The sequence below is a fragment of the Acomys minous genome (genome assembly GCF_964271855.1).
Source record: "Acomys minous genome assembly, chromosome: 17".
Taxonomy (NCBI): domain Eukaryota; kingdom Metazoa; phylum Chordata; class Mammalia; order Rodentia; family Muridae; genus Acomys; species Acomys minous.
In genome coordinates this window covers 3,670,676-3,693,053 of record NC_140500.1, presented here as the reverse complement: position 1 = coordinate 3,693,053, position 22,378 = coordinate 3,670,676, and the positions used below count along the sequence as shown (strand labels likewise).

At 49.0% G+C, this 22,378-nt stretch overlaps 1 protein-coding gene and 1 long non-coding RNA gene across 3 annotated transcripts in view; both read right to left on the bottom strand.

Moving 5' to 3' along the window:
- ITPR2 (inositol 1,4,5-trisphosphate receptor type 2) overlaps nt 1-22,378 on the bottom strand; it is a 409,555-nt gene that overhangs the window by 254,011 nt on the left and 133,166 nt on the right. For both annotated transcript variants that reach the window (XM_084764875.1, XM_084764876.1), the window contains exons 21-25: nt 21,732-21,882; nt 9,141-9,334; nt 7,513-7,642; nt 3,416-3,473; nt 453-618 (exon numbers count right to left, since the gene is read on the bottom strand). In XM_084764875.1, coding sequence (XP_084621001.1) covers nt 453-618; nt 3,416-3,473; nt 7,513-7,642; nt 9,141-9,334; nt 21,732-21,882 — 699 coding nt within the window. The remainder of the gene's footprint in view (nt 1-452; nt 619-3,415; nt 3,474-7,512; nt 7,643-9,140; nt 9,335-21,731; nt 21,883-22,378) is intronic.
- Nucleotides 14,232-15,740, bottom strand: LOC311587738. The gene is made up of 3 exons (XR_014775957.1): nt 15,609-15,740; nt 15,518-15,548; nt 14,232-14,258 (listed from the first exon to the last, which is right to left on the bottom strand). It is a non-coding gene; the product is annotated as an uncharacterized lncRNA (long non-coding RNA).

Genomic DNA, 22,378 nt, shown 5'->3' with positions numbered 1-22,378 from the left:
CCTAGATTTTAAAGTCTGTCATTTTGTCATTTTTGTAAAGGTATTGGCTAAAAAAATCACCGATGAGACACACTTTCTAAAGTCAGGGCCTGTCTAGCACAGATGAGGCCACACCCGTCTCTCAAAACAAAAAAGTAACAAACTAGGCATCTTAGTGCACCTCTCCAATTCCACCACTGCGGCCGCAGAGACAGGGGGATTGCTAAGAGTTCAGGGTCAACCTGTGCAATATAGTGAAGCCTGGGTCAGCTCCTACTATCGAGTGAGACCCTGTCTCAAAAACAGCAAAGGGGTCTCAGGAAGATAGCTTTACCTGTGGCCACCGTCAGGCTGTGGGTCACACACATGGTCAGTCCTCGAGGGCCACTCAAGCCCATGTGCCCATTTTCTTGAGGACAGGGCTGAACCCAGGGCCCGCACCTGCTGTGGGCAGGCGGGTGCCCCAGCCTCACCTGCTTAAAGGCCTGAAGCACCTCCGCTCTCTGGCTGAAGTGCTTGAAGAGCAGCTGCAGCGCGCCCGACAGCAGTGGAGGGTAGTCGTGCATGATGAGGTGGATGAGGACCCGCAGGAACGTCCTGCCTCCCTCGTCGTCCAGCTGAACCGGGGTTTTCTCCTTCCTATAAAACCAGAAGTAAATCCAAAATAACACGTCACGTGACATCTGCATTAAAAGCCATTTAAACTGTATCACGTTTCTAAGCTTAAAGCCCAGATTTCCAAAAAAAATAACGTTGCTACTTCTTAATTTTATAAAATTGATGAGGGGACAATGACAAAGGTGGTTTCTCAGTAAATGCCAAGAACTGATCATCAAAGGGGAAAACAGGCATTTTAATGACCCTCGGGGCCTGTGTTTGGCACAGTGTCACAGGATATCTGATCACACTGTGAATCCGGAGATTGTATACTGGGGAAACCTGTCCCTGCATGTGGTGTGGCTCAGCCCTGGCACACACCTTCCATCTCAGAGCTTTCTGTACATGGGAGTAAATAAGGTCAACATAGGTCAAAAGGCAGAGCGAGCAAGCAGTTAACATGGAGTGAACATGGGGGGAAACCATAGAGTAAGAGGAAGTGTGCGGGACGGATAGGGTGACACACAGGACTCAGAAAGAAGGGACGTTCAGTTTGAAGAGTTTTTAGACAGTGTGGAGAAGGAGAGGGCTTTTCCCTTCTGGATCATCAGCTGAGGAAGGAAGGCCAGCCGGGCGCTTCCTCTGCCTCTCTGAGCTATGAGGCTTCCACACCAGCATCTGGCTCCTGAGTCGTTACTGGTAACGCTTGGGATTTTGTTTAAACACAGCACAGTGGGACTGGGAACAAGATTCCCCTGGAGTGAAAGGTCCATCTGAAGGCATGTGCTGCTGCTGATGGGCTGGCTTTGTGCCTGGGCAAACATTATAGGTGGCAACTGTGTAAGCCTACACAGCCTGTCTCATACATGTGCTATGTAATCTGTGCGGGTTACGTGGTGGATGGAAGACAGATAGGACAGAGAGACAGACGTATGAACAGGTGCAGAGACAGGACAGCAGACAGGCGCACATATAAATGATACGTAGGATTGATACACAGATTGTCTGTATACGTAGATGAAATGCTGACATATAGGTGACTTTTCAACAATAGGTACGGGGAGATATATAGATGACAGATACACAGACGACAGACAGAGGACAAGCTATTGATTCTAGGATCATGGTGAACAAAGCAACAAAGTTAAATGAAACAAAAAAGATGTGATTCAGTCAGGAGACCAGGAGCGTGAGCTGATGATCACACACACACACACACACACACACACACACACGCATGCACACACACACACTCAGTCACATTCACGCTCTCACGCACATACAGATACATACACATATACACAGGCACACACATATTCACATATAATCTCATACAGTCATACACATACATACACACACATGTACACATACACACACAGTAACATATACATATACACATACTCTCTCACACACACACTCACACACAGTCACACATACACATACTCTGTCACACACACACTCACACATACAGACACAGTCACATTAACATATACACATTCTCACACATGCACATACATATTCACATACATACATAGACTCACACACACATGTGCACACACACACACTGAAATAATGATTAAAAGGATACTCAACACATAAGCCAGTAACAGTCACTTACTCTCACTCTCGAGTACCGAATTCTGTGTATGGCTGCACGTGCCACACACTGGCACAGATGGCTGGGTGGGAGTTCCCACCCGATGAACACACTACAATCTGACAATCTGCGAGGTCAGTCTCTCTAGGAAATGTTCAGTTCTTGTCATGTTACAGAACACAACTCTACCGCCATCAGTCTACCACTGCGGCCATCACTGATCAGGGTCATTATGCATCGCATCTGTGTTTAAGATGAAATCATAGACTGGCTTTACCTTTATTCCCCCAGAATAATAAAATATTTAAATAGGAAATCATAACAGAAGTCAGGATCACAACAGAAAATAAGGCTATGCCCAACGTTCACTAAACTATAAATTTTGGGGAGTTCTGTCCTTCATTTGTCCCTCTTTCCCTCCCTCCCTCCTTCCCTTCCTTCTTCTTTCCCTCCCTTCTTCCCCTGTATCTCCCTCCCTCCTTCCTTCCCTCCCTCCCTCTTTCCCTCTGTACCTCCCTCCTCTCTCTCCCTCCTCTCCTAGTCAGACCTCACTGTGTAGGGCAGGCTACCATGTGAATCTTAGGGTTCTGTTAAATATTAATTCTTGTTCCCCCTTCCAGAAAAATGGGCAGTAAAGAGGTTAGCATAAACATCTTATCTCCTCTGTAACAAAACTGAATCTCAGTAACTGTGAGGTTTACTTTCTCATTTTGGTTACTATTTCATTCCTGAAAAAGAAGCTTTACAGCAGTGCATGCCAGGGATGCGGTGGCAAAGGAGAGTGGTCACGCCACGGGCACCTTATTTTCTTCCTTCAAGGACACTTCCAACTGGCAGAAATGCCTGGTTTCTCCTGCGTAAAGTTAAGGATAGCATTGAAAGACACTACTTTATTACCTCAACTATTTGAGACTCAGGGAAGAGATACGCTACAAAACACCAGGATGTTTACATCAGGAGAACCAAAGCGCATTTGTATTCTCTCATTATCTAAGGAAATCAAAGCTGAGAGTTCAGAGAACGTTAAGTACATGGATTTCATTGCTCTCCTTTTAAAAAATGACTTATATAAGAGACATGCTCTTTCCTCAAGTAAATGAAATGTAAACCTTTATTTCTGGCCAAAATTCTGTTAGCAGCAACTGAGGCATCTAAACATGTATGAAAAGATGAATGATAACAAACTGTGATAAAATTCTAGGTAAGATAATTCACATACAAGACGAAGACTGACTACAGTACCTTCCGGCAAACATCGTCTCTGCCTGAGCTGCAATCTCGTCGATGTCAGGAACAGGCGCTGTGAAGACAAGACGCAGTGAATGTCTTTATTTCGTCCTAACTCACGTTCGTGTTCACTTCCTTGAAGATATTTTTTATTTTAATACTTTTTTGTGACACCGAATGTTAATAGTTAATAAAATTACAATGTAGTTCCGCTTAATCAGTGTGATGGAGCTTTGTCAACTCACACAACGTAGCAACACCCAGGAAGACACTTCAATGAGGAATTGTCTAAATTGGGTTAGCCTGTGGGCATTGGCGGGGGCGGGGCCTGTCGTGATTACTAATGTTCACAGATGTGGGCAGATCCAGCCCACCGTGGGTGGCACCGTGCCCTCAGTATAAGGCCCTCAATTGCTCAAGAGTGCAGAAGCCAAGCTGAGCACAAGCAAGTGCATGTGTGTGCACGTGTTTCTATCCTGTCCTGACTGGATACGGTGTGACCAGCTCTCTCAAGGGCGTGCTGTGACTTCCCTGCCAGGATGGGCTGTCACCTGGAAATATAAACTGAAATGAGCCCCTTTCTCACCCTAAATTGCTTTTGCTGAAGCATTTTTATCACAGCAACAGAAAAAGAAAACTGGGACAAACCTGAACATCTTAACTGTATTTAGATGTTGTATATTGAATCCAGGGCTGCAAATGTGATGTCCCCCCCCCCATTTAATATGAGCTACACATTAACATATTTTTGTCATCAAATGAATGTGTTAAAAGATCAAAAAGTGTCATTACAAATGGGCTCTTATTTATAAATGTGTGTATATGTGCATTTCATATGTCAAATATATGCGTGTGCCTACATAAAAATGCACTAGTGACGGCACAGGAAAGCAATTCTGTTCTCCTTTACTTTTATTTAACCTGTGTGGATGTTTTGCCTGCATGTATGACTGTGCACCACCTATGTGCAGTGTCCACAGGGGCCAGAAGAGGGTGTCAGATGCCCTGGGACTAGAGCTATGTACAGGTGTGAGCCAGCATGTGGGTGTTGGGAATCTGCCCATCGTTTGGAAAGAGCAGCCAGTGTTCTTAGGAGCTGAGCCATCTCTCTGGCCCCAAGGGAAAAATCATTTTAAAAAAAAATCAAAATCCATATAAAAAGCCATGCCGCAGTGCGTCCCATCAACGTGACCTTTCTGCCACGCTTGAAGCTTTTCTGGTTTTCTTGTAGAACAAGGTTACTTGCTATGTGATGCAATTATCTCTAGAACATGGAAAGAAAAGAGCAAGATTCAAAAAGAAGGAAAATCACACACACACACTCACACACGTGCAAGCGTGCGCAGAAAGGCACTGGCTCCATCAGAGACAGGATACTCAGGGGTGCCCTCAACCCTTGCTTGAGTACTTTACTGACGTGCAGGGCTCATGTTTCCAGAAGTCTGGCTTCTGGGAGCCAATAGCTGTTCTGCTTCTGTCAACACACCCGCCAGCATCCCGCCAGCGTGGCTTTCTGGTCATGCCTGATGGTTCCTGGAATCAGTCCTTTGGGGTTCTGTACTTCTGGGAAACTGCAGTGCTGCAGGGTTGCCAGGATTGGCTCCTCACGCAGGCGGAATGGGGGATGCCCGGATGGGCCAGCTCCCTGCAGAGCAAAGGTGAGGAGTGGAGCGACTGGCCTGGTCCCATTCGCACTACACTAGTGTCGATAAATCCTTGTCCAACAGACTGATGGGTGGAGAAGAAGGTGGCTCCCAACACTGGAGGTTTCCTGTCTGTGCACAACTGCTGGGCTCACAAGAGCTGTTAACTGTTGGGTTGTCTATGTCCTAGGACGGTAGTTTAGAGCCACCAGGACTAACCCAGAGAAAGGTGAGTGAATATTTCTCAGTCTTCGCAAAGCCCCTTCTGCAGCCTCAAAATTTTACAGCCATTTTTACGCTCTTTGGGATTATGTTCCAAGTCTCAGAAACTTTCTAGTTTTTAAGTGTGAGACTGAATTCCAAAGCAAAAGACACAGAGCCCAAGTGGCACCGCAGGCAAGCCTTTGGGGAGCCCTTGCTCGCTCTTGACTGCTCCCTGGCTAACCGTGGCCTGCCCACACACACTGCCCTTTTCAGCTGCAGGCTACTCTTGGATACAGGAATGGACATATTTCACAGATTTTCACCAAAGTAACATAATGTACAGAGGACTGAGACGCTGGGGCTACGAGGCCTCGGGGCTCCGGGACTTTGATGGCTGTGGTCCTCCTCACTGCCAACCTGCCATGGAAACACCCTGGCTGTCTGTGAGGGCCCTGGGTGTGGGAGGGGCCACCCCTGGGGAAGTGAGCTGACACCAGCACCCACCTGTCCTGCTTCCTGACTAGTCAGCCACCTCACGCCCCGCCCCTCGCTGCCCCCTCCACCAGGAACTGTATCTCCTCAAACCCTAAGTCAAAGCGAGACCTTCCTCCTCCGTCACTGCAGCAAGTGACAAGTCCCTCACCCATGAAGCGGAGTGATAAATGGCAGCCCTACCCATCGCAGCGTTAGGACGGGGACACACACGGGACATGGAGTGAAATAACAGCAAGGCCCTCCTTGTCTTGTGCTGCTGCTCTGTCTCAATGTGGATGGTGTCGCCTCCTGACCTAGAAATACTTCTGCTTAAAGATATGAAAGGTGCTGGGGAGGGGGGTCTTTAAAAAGCTAGTTAAATACACACACACACGCCACACACATACATATGCACACAAATACATACATATATACATACACACAAATACATACATATGTACACACACACACACATATACACACAGACCACACACATGTTTACACACACTCGCACACACATACACACAGATACGCATGTGCACATGGAGTTTGAACTGAAGCCTCCTGCACAGGTAGACAGTGCTACTTCTAGAAAACATGGATTATTAAATTAAAATCTCAGTGCAAGGCACAGAATACCTCCCTGTTTGGGGGGACCCCGAACAACACAGGTTATTTCCATTGTTCTTGATTGTACACCAAAACTCAGTAGTGAGACCTGATCGCTGGAGACACCACTCCCTTTGGTTTCAAGACACAGAGAAGCCAACCTCAGCAAACCAGGAAGCTTTCCTCCTGCTGGCCAGCTCACAGAGCGCCAAGCCTTGCTAGCAGGCTTCAGAAAGAGAAAGGACTTCCAGCCTTACCCAGTGCTGGACCTTGCATAGTTCAATACTAACATGCTGGCAAGATGTGCCCACTGATGCAACGGTGGCACAATGGCTACAGGGGCAACCAGCCACTCTTTGATTGGATATGAGGCCTGAACCACAGGAGGGATTTCGTGCCTGCTCAAAAGCCCCTGACTGGGGAGATCACAGGCCCCACCACAGAGCCTGCTATTGTTTTCCTAAGTGCCTGCGCTGACAAACAGCTTTCCATGCACACATGCTTGTCTGCATAGCTCTGCGCTGCTCTCAGCTCTGGCCAGAGAAGCTTCTTTCTCCACAGTCAACGATCAATGTCGATAACCAGTCAAAACACAGAGCACAGACAGCCCAGAGTGCTCAGCTGGGGTCGGGTCATCCCAGCGACCTCCCAGGTCCACGGCGCAGGACGCGTGCAGAAGACGGGGCAGAAAGAATCTGAGAGTAAGGAGACGAAGGGGAGCATTTTGAAAGGCTGACGTCATGGTGTGCCCAGCTGCTGAGGTCACCTCTGCAAGCCCAGGCCAGCATCCCAGCACGGACCCTGGCAACTGATGGCTGCTGGGGGGAGTGAGAACTGCTCTCCTTTGAGGATACGACTATTGGTATGCTGACCGTGCCCTAGTGGCTATCCACACGCCATGCCCTAGTGGCTGACCACACACTTGGGTTCATGTGGGCAGCCCTAACTGGACCCAGGGGGTTGTAAATAACAATAATAGCAAATAAATAGACTGGGGATGGAAACGGGGTGGTGGCAGTAGAGGGAATTGTAGTCGGGGGAGGGTTACTGATGGGTGGGTATGATCAAGATGCATTATGTAAATACATGAAATTCCCAAGGAATAAAAAAAAAAGTATTCTTTAAAATAAACTTAAAAGTAAGAACATAGACTGTAAACAATAAACACCACCACAAATATACCTGATGGTAGCAACGTGTCTGGCGTGCCACTGGTGGAGGCACTGCCATTGTCACTGTCCTCCCCGAACTCCTTCTTGTATATGGACAGCATGTACGAGATCCGGTAGTCCAGCCTGACGCTCAGGATGAACTAGAAGCAACACGGCAAACAGTTCCGTTAGCACATACCGACGCACGCCAGGCGGCTCAGGTGGTGCAAGGCAACTGCACAGCATTTAAACACTGGCTCCTCCATGGGTAAAGCACTTGCCACACACGACTGGCAACCTGGCCTCCACCCCCAGAACTCAAGTAAAGGTAGGAGGAGAGAAACAGCTCCACAGAGCTCCAGCAGCAGGCTAAGGGCATCACACTGTAAAACAGGAGCCTGTGCAGAGGTCAGACAGCAACAGAGGTTCAGGGAAAGTCCTTCTAGCTCTGGACGGAGGCAGAAGTGAGCCAGAGTGAGGCTGTAGCCACACAGCAGCCCCGCCCACTGTCACCAGTGGGAGGCGCTGACATGCATCAGTGGCCATCCTAAGGGGGAGCAGGGAGGAGGCAGAACCAGGCCCCTTTAGGTCCATTTCTCAGCTTCAGGATAAAACACTGCATGGATTTTCAAGGCCCTGAACACAGGTGGAGACACCTGCCAGTACTTCTCAGGGCGCGGCCTTGGAAACCCGGGAGGAAGGGGGAAATGGTCTATGTGTATAGATCTAACTACACTGACTGAAAATTGCACGGAGCCTTCCAGGACTACTAGCCACTTCCGGCAGCCCTGTCTACGTTAGCCAATGATGACAGATTTGGGAAACTCTGTTCCCACTCCTGAGACAAAATGAAAATGGTAGAAATCACAGCCTCTATGACAAGAGATCCAGTGCATGAGAAAACTGAGCTCATTAAATTGATAAAGCTAAATATTAAACTTGTCAATTGTGAAAAAACAAAAACAAAAATTCTCCAACCCCTTAGAAACACAAAGAGAGGTAATTGTGTGAAGCAGTAAAAATCAGCAATTAACTCATTGGGTAAATAATGATTTGGTGAGGGAGAGCAGGCCTTGACCAGGCTATGCTGCCCAGGCTGGCCTTGAATTCACAAAATCCTCCTGCCTCGGTCTCCTGAGTGCTAGAATTATAGGACTATCCCAGTATGGCTGACATAACACTTTGAGTTTCCTATAACAAGAAATCTGGACACATGGACTACACAAATATGTTTCAAGCAATGAAAATCAGAAAAGTGATTAGAACGCCATCATTAAATATGCCTGCTTTAAAAAATCTTTCTTAGATGAGGAAAATGTCCAATCAGGGTCAAGACAAGTCCCCCCCCACACACACACATAAACATACACATACACACACACACACATACACATACACACACACATACATACACACACACAAACACACAGACACACAAACATACACATACACACACACATACACACACACATACATACACACACACAAACACACAGACACATAAACATACACATACACACACACATACACATACACATACACATACACATACACATACACATACACATACATACACACACACCCATGACAGGGGACAAAGCTTAAGTGAAAGCAATGATCCCCGCAGCACCTCTGTCAGTGCCAAGGCGCAGGACACACCTGTAAAATCTCAATAACCTTCAGCTTGGTGTCCATCACCGTCACGTCCTCCTGCTCACAGGGGGTCGCCTGCTTGCTGGGGTGGACACTGGGTTGTGCGTCAGGCATGCTCGCTGGGAAGATGGAGCCTCTACTGAGCACCATCTGCGTCATCATCTCTCCCACCCCGTGGATGGTCCTCATGACGTTGTTGCCTGGCACAAGAAGAGGACTGTTAGCACATGCAAAACACGAGCAGCCACGGCCTTCACACACCTGCCCCTCCCCCACACCTATGTCTTGGGGAGGCCTATGTTTTCACCCGTTACTGTAAACACTAGGGCACAGCAGCGTGATGGGCAGTGGGCGTTACAGCGCTAGGGGATGGTTTGACAAATGAGAAGAAGAAATGGTTTTTATCTCTAAGATACTGCAAATCACTAGCCAGGGAACAATGACTGTAGCCAAGTCCCTGTAAGAAAATTAAGAAGGTTCTTCTCTTTCTTATAAAATGTTTCAACCCTAAAGTTTAAAATCTCGAGGGACCAAGGCGAGAGGACGGAGCCTGCCACTCCCTCCGTGAGAGGCTGAGGCCAAAGGGTGGATGGAGCCCAGATGCACCAGGCAACACAGGGCGAGCTTGCTTCAGGAAAAAAGAGAGCTTACAACCTAAAGGGCACAGGCCTGCTTTGGAAACTTGGAGAAAACCCGAATTCACCCTGTAGTCTCTGGAGTTCATCTTCGGTTTTAGAAGTGACTTAACTAAGAGATAAAGAAGTTAGGCCCCGCCCTGCCCACAGCCCTCCATTGCTCCTTAACGTCTTGAGGAATGTCACCACAAGGATTGTTTCAGTGCTTTTAAATTGGTCAGTTTGTTTTTAAAGAGAGTTGGGAATCATCTAAATTGGCTCAAAACACTAAAGCCGACCTCTTTGTGCCTCTGAAGGTCAGCTGGAAGCCCCTGACATCAGAGGCTGCAAAGCCAGGCAAGGGGTGCCTTCTAAACAGGCCTCCCGTGGAAGGCTAAAGCATGTTTACACAGGTCAGGCCACCAACGCTGCGCTTCCTTATGTGGCTTCCTACAGCTCAAACCACATTTTCTTTTCTTTTGGTCCCATAAATACCCTCGAACCACATCCTTAGGGAGAGGGATTGGACTCAGCTGCCTTGTGAACAAAATCTCTTTTGCAAAATTCATGGCTTTAGAAATTACCAGTAATGCAGGGTGGTGGAAAAGGCCTGGCTGGTACCAAAAATCCACAAACTGTCAGATGTCACTTTCAAGCATCTTCCCTCACGACTCAGATGAAGGGCTTTTGGGCTTTCATGACATAAAAAGAGCTTGGAGGCCTGGTGGCACTCAGAGGAAGGATAGCAGGCTACCAAGAAGAGACTTGATACCCTATGAGCATATACAGGGGGAGGAGGTCATAGCGGAGGGGAGTAAGGGGAAAATGGGAGGGAGGGAGGAATTGGAGGATACAAGGGATGGGATAGCAATTGAGATGTAATATGAATAAACCAATAAAATATTTTAAAAAACAAAAAGAGCTTGGAAGCGGGATTACAGGCAAACAAGTTCTCCTCTGAAGGAGAAGCCTGGATTCTCCAATAAGCATGATTCATTTACCTGCTCTGACTAGAGGTCCACAAGTCAGAATGCAGGGAGAACTGTCTTTTCTGAGGCCATTACAGAAACAGATGACACGTCCAATGAGGAGTCGCTGTCTGTCACTCCCCGAGTCTGGCTGTTCGTGAGGTCTCTCCATCCACACCACAGCACAGTCCGCACACACACACACACCTCCCCACATTCACCCCGTCAGCCAGTCACGGCACACCCCGTCACTCCCACGATGTCAGTCCCATCTTGCCTTCCTACATCTCAGCTCCTACAATGAGCAGCTGGGGTCAAAAGAGCACGTCGACTCTTCTTTGCAAACAGCGGTCTTGGCTTTCGGGTGTTTACCAGAACATTCCCTTCCAGAAGTGTAGAGGGGTGTGAGCCACGAGGAAGGGAGATGAAAACGGGGTGCAGAGCAGCAGAGCTCCCAGTTATAAAAGACTGTAAACTGTAAGGGTGCTTACCGGGCTGAAAGGAAAATGACAAATAAAATAAACTTGCAAGATGGATGAAAAGAGTGTGCGTGGGCCAGGCGGCAGTGAGCAACAGCAGCTATACACAAGGACACCGTGAGAAACTGGCAGCCTCTTTGAATTCACCACTGTCCCCAGACGCACAACCGGCTGGGATCATGAAGTGAATCAAGTGTGCAGTAACATGGTTGAGAGTGCAAGAAACACAATTTCTCTGATGTGCATGCATATTCCAGGTAGAAAGGGTCCTAGGTTTTCACTCTGAAGTCCTGGAAATTTTTGTTATATGGCTACTTAGATGACCAAAAGGCGGGTGGGGATAAAAAAAAAAAAGTACATAAAATAATTTCCAAGGTTGGACAACGTGGGGACAGGAGGAGGAAGAGAACACCCTGTGTTTTCTATCAAAATAATCCCGAGGCAGAGGCTCTACCATCCAGGACCCTCAAACCACCCCAGGCATTATTTCCAGATGACTGTGGCTCAGCCACACCTTGGCAAGGTGCTGTAAGGAGGCGCCGGTGCTCGCAAGCAATGACAGCTTTAAGTTACCTGCACCGGCTCGGCCCTTTAGCCCACTGCTGAGCGTGTTCCCGTGCTAGCCTCCAAGGGACACCGTCTCATAGTTAATCTTAGCCCTGGCTCACACAGACATCCATGGCACACACAGTGGCTGTGTCCCATTTAGAACTGCAAGGGAGATAATCATTTAATCAAATGATTGTTGTAAGGAAGGTTGGCCTAGACAAATCTTTCCCCCAAATATAGATCCTGTCGCCAATGAATTAAAAGCCAGAGGCCATGAACACTCTAATGTGTAACACGTGTAGTCCGGAGGAGAGGAGGGTGCATTCCCACATCCTCCCAGGCCTGTGGCATGTGGACCTCAGAATTCTCCTGAAATTTCCATGTATGGACAACTCTGAGGCCTCCATCTCAAAGACGCTGCGTTTCCTTGCTTGTGCTGAGAAATGTTTACACTGTGAACTTCTGCAGCCCGAAAAACATCAGCCCAACACTGCACAATCACAGACACATGGGGCGGCCCCTGTCCAGTGCACAAATCACAGGCACACAGCGTGTCCCAGAGCCATTTACCACAGGGAAATTTCTTTTTTGTTCTACACATCAGAGACAAATCCAAGGTGACCAGTCCTCAACGCTGCAAAAAAAATCTCCCTCCTCCTAACTGACACTTACTTACAGCTTTTCAGTTAAGGAGATAACACATATTCTTTTTCTCTGAAAAATCATCACCCTAGAATTTCAATTCTTCTTTTTTAATAATTAACTCAACATCAATAATATTAACTGATATAGTGTGCTGAGTGACTGGAGAAAAACAGAAATCATCCTTGTTAAGTCAAAAATAAAAAGGATTAGGTGTGGTGTGGTGCGCCTCTTTAATCCCAGTACTTGGGAGGCAGAGGCAAGTGGCTCTCTGTGAATTTCAGGCTATCTTGGTCTACAAAGGGAATTCCAAGACAGCCATAGCTATAAAGAGACCCTACCCCCACGCCCCAAAAATTATAAAAAGGAGGAAAGTGCTTAAGGCAAAAGGCAGACCCCTGATTCTTCAAGATAACATGAAAGTGACGGGTGATTTGGCAAGACGCTTTTGATTTTATTATCTCAACGAGCCAACTGCCTCTTATCGATTTCAGAAGAGTGAAAACAATGAGAAATGTGTGTAACACTGAAGCTACACAAACTAAAAGTTAAGTTTTCTGTCTCACAAATCTCTCTGCTGGGGCAGGATCATGGATCACAGTTGGTTTGACAATTATTAACAGGTGGACTTAAAGAAACATGAGCCTTAACAGAACCTTGACTGACATTTACCTACAGGTGACTTTTATTATTTTATTTTATTTTATTTTTTATTTTTTATTTTATTTGAAGCCCCTATTGTGTGTTATCTAGAGTCACCCAAGGAGAGGGTCTTGATTGAGGGACTATCCAGAGCAGATTGGCCTGTAGCATTTGTCCTTATTGGTGATTGCTGGGCAGTGGGGGATAGCCCACTGTGGGTGGCACCATTCCTAGGCAAGTAGGCCTGGACTGTATAAGGAAACTATGCAATCAAGCAAACAAGCAGTGTTCCTCCATGGTTCCTGCCTTGAGTTCCTGCCTGACATCCATAGTGGCTGCTATGACCTGCCTGACATCCTGTAGTGGCTGCTATGACCTGCCTAACATCCTGTAGTGGCTGCTATGACTTGCCTGACATCCTGTAGCGGCTGCTATGACCTGCCTGACATCCATAGTGGCTGCTATGACCTGCCTGACATCCTGTAGTGGCTGCTATGACCTGCCTGACATCTTGTAGTGGCTGCTATGACCTGCCTGACATCTGTAGTGGCTGCTATGACCTGCCTTACATCCTGTAGCGGCTGTTATGACCTGCCTGACATCCATAGTGGCTGCTATGACCTGCCTGACATCCATAGTGGCTGCTATGACCTGCCTGACATCTGTAGTGGCTGCTATGACCTGCCTGACATCTGTAGTGGCTGCTATGACCTGCCTGACATCCTGTAGTGGCTGCTATGACCTGCCTGCATCTGTAGTGGCTGCGATGACCTGCCTGACATCCCGTAGTGGCTGCTATGACCTGCCTGACATCCTATAGTGGCTGCTATGACCTGCCTGACATCCTGTAGTGGCAGCTATGACCTGCCTGACATCTGTAGTGGCTGCTATGACCTGCCTGACATCCCGTAGTGGCTGCTATGACTTGCCTGACATCCATAGTGGCTGCTATGACCTGCCTGTCATCCTGCAGTGGCTGCTATGACCTGCCTGCATCTGTAGTGGCTGCGATGACCTGCCTGACATCCCGTAGTGGCTGCTATGACCTGCCTGACATCCTATAGTGGCTGCTATGACCTGCCTGACATCCTGTAGTGGCAGCTATGACCTGCCTGACATCTGTAGTGGCTGCTATGACCTGCCTGACATCCCGTAGTGGCTGCTATGACTTGCCTGACATCCATAGTGGCTGCTATGACCTGCCTGACATCCCGTAGTGGCTGCTATGACCTGCCTGACATCCTGTAGTGGCTGCTATGACCTGCCTGACATCCATAGTGGCTGCTTATGACCTGCCTGACATCCTGTAGTGGCTGCTATGACCTGCCTGACATCCTGTAGTGGCTGCTATGACCTGCCTGACATCCATAGTGGCTGCTTATGACCTGCCTGACATCCCGTAGTGGCAGCTATGACCTGCCTGACATCCTGTAGTAGCTGCTATGACCTGCCTGACATCCTGTAGCAGCTGCTATGACCTGCCTGACATCCCGTACTGGCTGCTATGACCTGCCTGACATCCTGTAGTGGCTGCTATGACCTGCCTGACATCCATAGTGGCTGCTATGACCTGCCTGACATCCTGTAGTGGCTGCTATGACCTGCCTGACATCCATAGTGGCTGCTATGACCTGCCTGACATCCGTAGTGGCTGCTATGACCTGCCTGACATCTGTAGTGGCTGCTATGACCTGCCTGACATCCTGTAGTGGCAACTATGACCTGCCTGACATCCTGTAGCGGCTGCTATGACCTGCCTGACATCCTGTAGCGGCTGCTATGACCTGCCTGACATCCTGTAGTGGCTGCTATGACCTGCCTGACATCTGTAGTGGCAGCTATGACCTGCCTGACATCCTGTAGTGGCTGCTATGACCTGCCTGACATCCTGTAGTGGCAGCTATGACCTGCCTGACATCCTGTAGCGGCTGCTATGACCTGCCTGACATCCTGTAGTGGCTGCTATGACCTGCTTAACATCTGTAGTGGCTGCTATGACCTGCCTGACATCCTGTAGTGGCTGCTATGACTTGCCTGACATCCGTAGTGGCTGCTATGACCTGCCTGACATCCTGTAGTGGCTGCTATGACCTGCTTAACATCTGTAGTGGCTGCTATGACCTGCCTGACATCCTGTAGTGGCTGCTATGACTTGCCTGACATCCATAGTGGCTGCTATGACCTGCCTGTCATCCTGTAGTGGCTGCTATGACCTGTTTAACATCCATAGTGGCTGCTATGACCTGCCTGACATCCTGTAGTGGCTGCTATGACCTGCCTGACATCCATAGTGGCTGCTATGACCTGCCTGTCATCCTGTAGTGGCAGCTATGACCTGCCTGACATCCATAGTGGCTGCTATGACCTGCCTGTTATCCTGTAGTGGCAGCTATGACCTGCCTGACATCCCGTAGTGGCAGCTATGACCTGCCTGACATCCCGTAGTGGCAGCTATGACCTGCCTGACATCCCATAGTGGCAGCTATGACCTGCCTGACATCCCGTAGTGGCTGCTATGACCTGCCTGACATCCATAGTGACTACTATGACCTGCCTGACATCTACAGTGACTACTATGACCTGCCTGACATCTGCAGTGACTACTATGACCTGCCTGAAGTGTGAGATGAACTAAACCTTCTTCAGTCTCCGCAGCAGCCAAGGAAAGGAGGACCATCCATCTTCTCTGGGTATCAAGCAGACAACTTGGGAGGAAATTATTTCCTGTCCCCTACGCAGGAGACCTGAAAGGATCTACACAGCATGAGGCTAAGCTCCACATCTCATCACTGGCAAACACTGACATTTCAGTATTCCAGACCTCAGGGTTTTAATCTGTGAAACCGATTCTTAACTTTTCCCGGCTGGCCAGACGAGCTGTGAATGGATTCAGTACTGCTCTGTGATTGACGGGTAACTTAGAACAAATGATGTGAGGTCTTCAAGGTTCTTACAAAAACACACGCACATATATACCATACACATCCAGACCAAGTATTCCCACCACCCAGAGAGTTCGCTCATGCCCTTCAGAGTCAATCCCCCAGAGTCCTTGGCTCCAACACCGAGGCAACCGTCCTGTGGGCTCTCAAGCCATTCACTCACACACAAGGTACTATTACTTTTTGTTTGACTTTTCAGGTGTGGGAGAATGTATATTTCATAATATATGGAATTCCATATATATATACATACATATACATACACACACACACACACACACACACACACACACACACACACACAATGAGGAGCCATGCTAGACCTGATCCTGTCACTCCCCACAGCTCCAGAGGTGCCAGAATCCCCTCACAGCCACAGAGACAGGAGCAAATCCCGCATGAGCAGCTGAGAAAATGTTCTGCCACTGCGCATGGGCTAATTTGGGGGGGGGGGGGAAAGGGGACGCTCAAATCTACATGAGGTGGCAAGTCTCACGGAAACGCAGGTGAGCCTTGAGTAAATCTTCCATACATACTGAGCCAAAACGATCCAAACGTATTTTAAAAAGAACTTTCATACAATAACGGTGTGGGCAACCCCTAACTGAGAGAGCTCTGAGGACGTTATGGCGCAGCTGTCTTGTGATGTTGTGTATGCCTCACACCCTGCTAGTCCTCCTTAAAGTACCGATGAACACAGTGGCGGTAGCCATCGGCATTGTCTCTTAAACTAGCACAAACTAGCAGAAGCACGTCATGTGAGCTGCCAAGCAGACCCACGGGTGCTAAAGGCCAGGCAGTGTTCTTGGCTGCTGCTTACCATGCTGTCTGCCATTCCCTGGATGTTTCAAAGCCACACTTCAAAGGCTCATTAAGCAGTGTGTGTGTGTGTGTGTGTGTGTGTGTGTGTGTGTGTGTGTAACCATGTGTGAAAGTGTGTGTGTGTGTGTGTGTGTAACCATGTGTGAAAGTGTGTCTGTTCATGTGTGTGCAAGTCTGTACATACTTGTGTGCTTGTAGAATCCAGAGGTCGCCCTCAAGTGTCATTCTCAGACACAATCCAACTTCCTGCTGGTTGGCTGTGGACAAGGGCTCTCACTGGCCTGGAGTGTCACCTGTAGGCTGGACTCACACACATACTGCCATGTCTGACAGTCACGTGGATCCAGAAATTCCAGTCTTCGTGCTCACATGACAAACACTCTACTCAGTGACTTGCTCGTTTAATAATTTTTTACAAATCACATTTGGAATGCTATTTTAATATTCAAAGTTAGGTATATTTATGGGCCACATACAATGTATACATGGTCAAGCACAAGTAAATATTAAAAAAAAAAAAGTCTATATGCCAGTACAGTAGACACAACACAGGCCAGCTTCAGAGCCAGGACCAGAATCAAATCTCACAGCCTTTCTTCCCACTATGTTCTCTTCTGCAACAAACCTGAATTTTTCTCACTGGATTATCCAGGCCAAAGAGCTGTTAGATGAGACAGATTTTTTTTTTTAATTAACAAAAACTTGTACTTGTAAGCTAGGGCCTCTGGAATGTTTCATCTTTCTGATGCCCACTTCTCACGTAGGTGCGTCACATGCGTGTGTTCTGGTATTGAGCAAGATAAGAAAGGCCGGCGAGGTGCTGCGCATCGACCTGATCCTTAGCAACTGTGCCATGGGGCAAAAGTCATGAAAGGGCACTCACACAGACCTGCTTGTCACAGACTGACTCGTGCCCGGGCTAAGTAGCACACACAGTCATTTGTGTGGTCAAATATATGCAGGCCAAACATAGCACGCTATGCATGCCCGTGAGGCAGAGGTGCAGCTCACGGGCAAGAGCTGAGGACCATGTTAAAATACTGCAGACGTGCAGGAGGAGAACCCATGGTGCCTCGCTCACGTGAGGATGGCGTCTGCGCACCACTGTCAGCAGCGGGACTATCATTCCCCGGGAGTGACAAGAGCTGTACAAGGGGCAGAGAATGCAGTTTAGGGGGACGTCTGTGATGGAGTTGACGGAGACAAGGTACCACTCAGAGTTGAAGCGGACCACAGGAAGAGGAGAGGAGCGTCCACTGCAAAGCACTTAGATGGCGACTTGACACTGATTCAAAGCCTGTTTCCAAGATGAAGGAATGATGCCATGTTTGTTTGTCTGTGTGTTTTAATCTTTTTGGTCTAATGAAACCATAGCAAACTAAACCAAAATTCTTAGTAAATGTGAACTGTCCTGTACCGAATTCCTTGGGGAACTTGAGAGAAGTAGGAAATGGCAGGAGTTCCACAGCAGGTTATGGTGACGCACGGGTCCTGGAACACGAGACACTGCGGCAAAAGAGCCCGAGTTTGAAGCCAGCCTGGACTGTGCAGACATAACGTGTCCCAGTAAAAAGGCAAAAACAATGGAAGAAGCGGGGAGGGAAGGAGGCAGAGAGGGAGAAAGCAGGACTGGAGTGCCCAGCTCTTGGCCACCAGGGCCTCCTGGGCCCCCACATATCCAAAGCGCCTCTCGCCACTCTTGCTCCCGACCTCTGCCCTGCCCTGTACTGGGCCACCGGGCTACCTATCAGCCAGGTTTTTCAGGCACTATTGTTACCCATATCTTACTCTCTTGGCCCCGAGGCAGTTCATCTCTATGGTGGGTAGTGAGCACGCTGGCAAGTGAGGCCAGTCACATCGGTGACCTCTGGATTTGATTGAGAAACCCTGCCTCAGTGGCTAAGGCAGACGAGTGGCTGAGCATGACTCCCTGCGTCAACCTAGGCGCACTTTGGAGAGTCTCAAAATAGATCTCCTACCTCGGGTTGGCCTGTGGCACGCCTTGCAGAGCTGGTCCTTGAACGGTAAACTGAGCTGGGAAGAGCCACCCTGAATGTAGGCGGTGCCATTTCATTGGCTGGGCCAGTGTTAAAAAAGCAAGCTGAGCAAGTGTGCCTGCATGTCTCTCTCTCTCTCTCACCCTTGGCTGTGCATGTCATGTGACTGGCTGTGTGTGTCACCTGACAAGCTGTGTGTGACTTCTCCACAGTGAGAGGCTGGCACCTGGAACTGTGAACTAGGCTCTCCCTTGAGTGGTTTGTTTCTCGGAGAGTTTATCACAGTAACAGAGATGGCACTGGGACAATCTCCAAAGCTGAAATCTCAGAAAGGAGGCAACACAGAATGAAGTTCTCCAGGGACTCTGTGTGTGTGTGTGTCTGTGTGTCTGTCTGTCTGTCTGACTTACTGTCTCCAGTGCCATTCCCGGGCCAAGCTGGCTAGTGAGCCTACCCATTTCCATACTGATTAGCTCTGGGTTTGATTGAGAGACCCTGCCTCAGGGAACATAATGAAAGAATAGTAGATGGAATATAATTAGGAATCCGTAGGCTGAATCCTGATGCCAGCCTGAGCCCTCTACATGCTGCATACCTATACATGTGTGCCACACACATGGAAACACACACACATGAGCGTGCACATACACACACACACACACACACATACGCGCGCACGCGCGCGCGCACACACACACACACACATGATAAGGGAAAAGGCAAAATCTTTGGCAGAAAAAGAAAAAAACAATTTTATAATCTAATAAATGTACTACTTGCAAATAACACACGAGGCATCCCATTTGTGAGCTGTTATGTTCACATGCTTTTGTCACTCCCGTGCGTGACCAAAGAGAGGTGCCTCGACACATTTCTTAAACCCAAAAGACCAATTACATGGTCAGAGCTTTTAAATCACAGAGACCAAATGACAGTGTGAGGCTAAGCAAACTAAGAACCAATGTCATGGTGTGAAATTTCTTTCCCTACGTGATAACACAGCAACAAACAGTGCTGGCCTGATCACTGCGAGGCCTGGAATGCCCCATTACAGTGAAGACGGGGAACCGTGGCCAGCTCCCGTGAAGACGGGGAACCGTGGCCAGCTCCCGTGAAGACGGGGTGCCGTGGCCAGCTCCCGTGAAGATGGGTGCCGTGGCCAGCTTCCGTGAAGATGGGTGCCATGGCCAGCTCCCGTGAAGATGGGTGCCGTGGCCAGCTCCCGTGAAGATGGGTGCCGTGGCCAGCTCCCGTGAAGACGGGGTGCCGTGGCCAGCTCCCGTGAAGATGGGTGCCGTGGCCAGCTCCCGTGAAGACGGGGTGCCGTGGCCAGCTCCCGTGAAGATGGGTGCCGTGGCCAGCTCCTGTGGGGCACCGTGGCCAGCTCCCGTGAAGACGGGGTGCCGTGGCCAGCTCCCGTGAAGACGGGGAACCGTGGCCAGCTCCTGTGGGGCACCGTGGCCAGCTCCCGTGAAGACGGGGCGCCGTGGCCAGCTCCCGTGAAGATGGGTGCCATGGCCAGCTCCATCTCCAGGAAGTTATCTTTACTGGTTTGGTAATTTTACTTTTTTAGTTCTTTGAGAAATTTGTATAATTTTTAAAAATCCTATTCGTCACCATCCCACAATTCCTCCCACCTACCACTAAGTACAACCTGTGACAGCCCATCCACCTCAGCTCTGACGACTTAGCAGGGGCTACATGCTCAAGGAAAACTGGCTGCACCTCTACCAGAAGCTTTTGTGACCAGCGGCTCCTTCCCTTGCAGTGGGACTTGGCGCCCACCCTACCCCCTCTGCATGCTGTTTTTAGCCTCACGGGTCTTGTGCCTGCTCACCTGTCACCAGGGCCAGGGAGCTTACCTCAGCCAGCAGCTTCACAGCACAGGTGGCTCTGGTGGGGGACAGACACATGTCCTTCACTTCCTTGGTTTTACCTTGTGATGCTGCTCAGGCTAATATCATCTCTCTCCTTTGTACATAAGACTCAAGAGCGCTTCTCCTCTGTCCCCACTTGTCGCGTGGCTCATCTCTAGAAGCCCCTGAGCCCCCACCTGGGATCTTTCAGGACCCTCCTCCACATGTTCTCACCTGCTCCACTCTCAGCACTTCAACTCTTTCAGGGTGACTGTCACACAACCCCTGTCATTTTATTGTTCTCTCTCCCAGGCAGAGCATCCTGCCTTCCCAGAGCCACACACCTTCCTCCTCGCTGAAGCCAGAAGCCAGAGGCTGACTGCCACAAAGATGTATTTGACCTGGTTGCCTCAGTGTGTGACAACTCCCAAAGGCCACCCCAGCTCAGACCCTCGTGTGTCGAGCTGAGGTCTCAGCTCTGACTATACCTCATCTGCCTCGCATCCTCTCAGGGATATGCCCAGCATGCACTCTTGCCTGTAACTCCTAGAAACAACTGCCTATCTTGGGTCACCAAACACAATCACTATTACATGTGTGTGTGACACACACACACACACACACACACACACACACACACGGCTATGATGTCGGAACTACTGAAAGTCTGGTGGTTCGGATCTCTAGAACCTGAGTCAAAGCCAAGCAGTCACGGTAGCTGTCTGTGCCCCCAGCCTTCTGGAAGCAGAGACAAGGGCTCCCTAGGGCAAGCTGAATACTTAGGGCAGCTGGAACGCACATACTCTGAGTTTATTGGAAAATGCTGCCATGATTAATAAAGTCAACAGCAGTCAATACAGATACCTGATGTCAAGCCTGCACACGCACACACACGCACATGCATGCACGCACACAGGCATGCACGCAGAAACTCATTATCACGAGAGCAAATTGCTTGAACGCCCCATTACGAGCCGGTGTTTGTACGGCCTGCACACGTTAAAAATCTGTTTCCCTATGTGTCCTGAGCTTACCTCCCTCCCTCTTAATAACAAAAACATCATCCCAGCCCTCAAAAGTTCTTACTTCCATCTTGAAACTTGCTTAATCTTTCAAGATACGATGACACGGGGACCTGCACGATGTCCAGGATCGCCAGCAGGGTCCTCGTCAGCCGCAGCAGCTCGCTGAAGCTGTAGAATCCGAAGTAGATGAGGTTCCTGGCCAGGTGAACCACCTTGGCGGGGAGGAGAAGAGGGAGACATGCATCGGGAACACGGACCGGACATGTGCGGTGCTCACATCTCAGGGGTGGAACACGGACCGGACATGTGCGGTGCTCACATCTCAGGGGTGGAACACGGACCGGACATGTGCAGTGCTCACATCTCAGGGGTGGAACACAGAACGGACATGTGAGGTGCTCACATCTCAGGGGTGGAACACGGAACAGACATGTGCGGTGCTCACATCTCAGGGGTGGAACACGGAACAGACATGTGCGGTGCTCACATCTCAGGGGTTCACATGTTTCTACTGTTAAGATTGTGACTGATTCAAATCAAGGATTAACTCATAAAAGCTTTAAGGCGAGGTGAGGAGCTTGTATTACAATATACTCAATTTGATGTAAGTCAGGAGGGCACTACTAATCAGTGGCTAAATTACTACTAAATAAATACAAGGCATAAATTGGCCCAGAATTGTATGTCCCCTACACTAGCCTCTGGCCT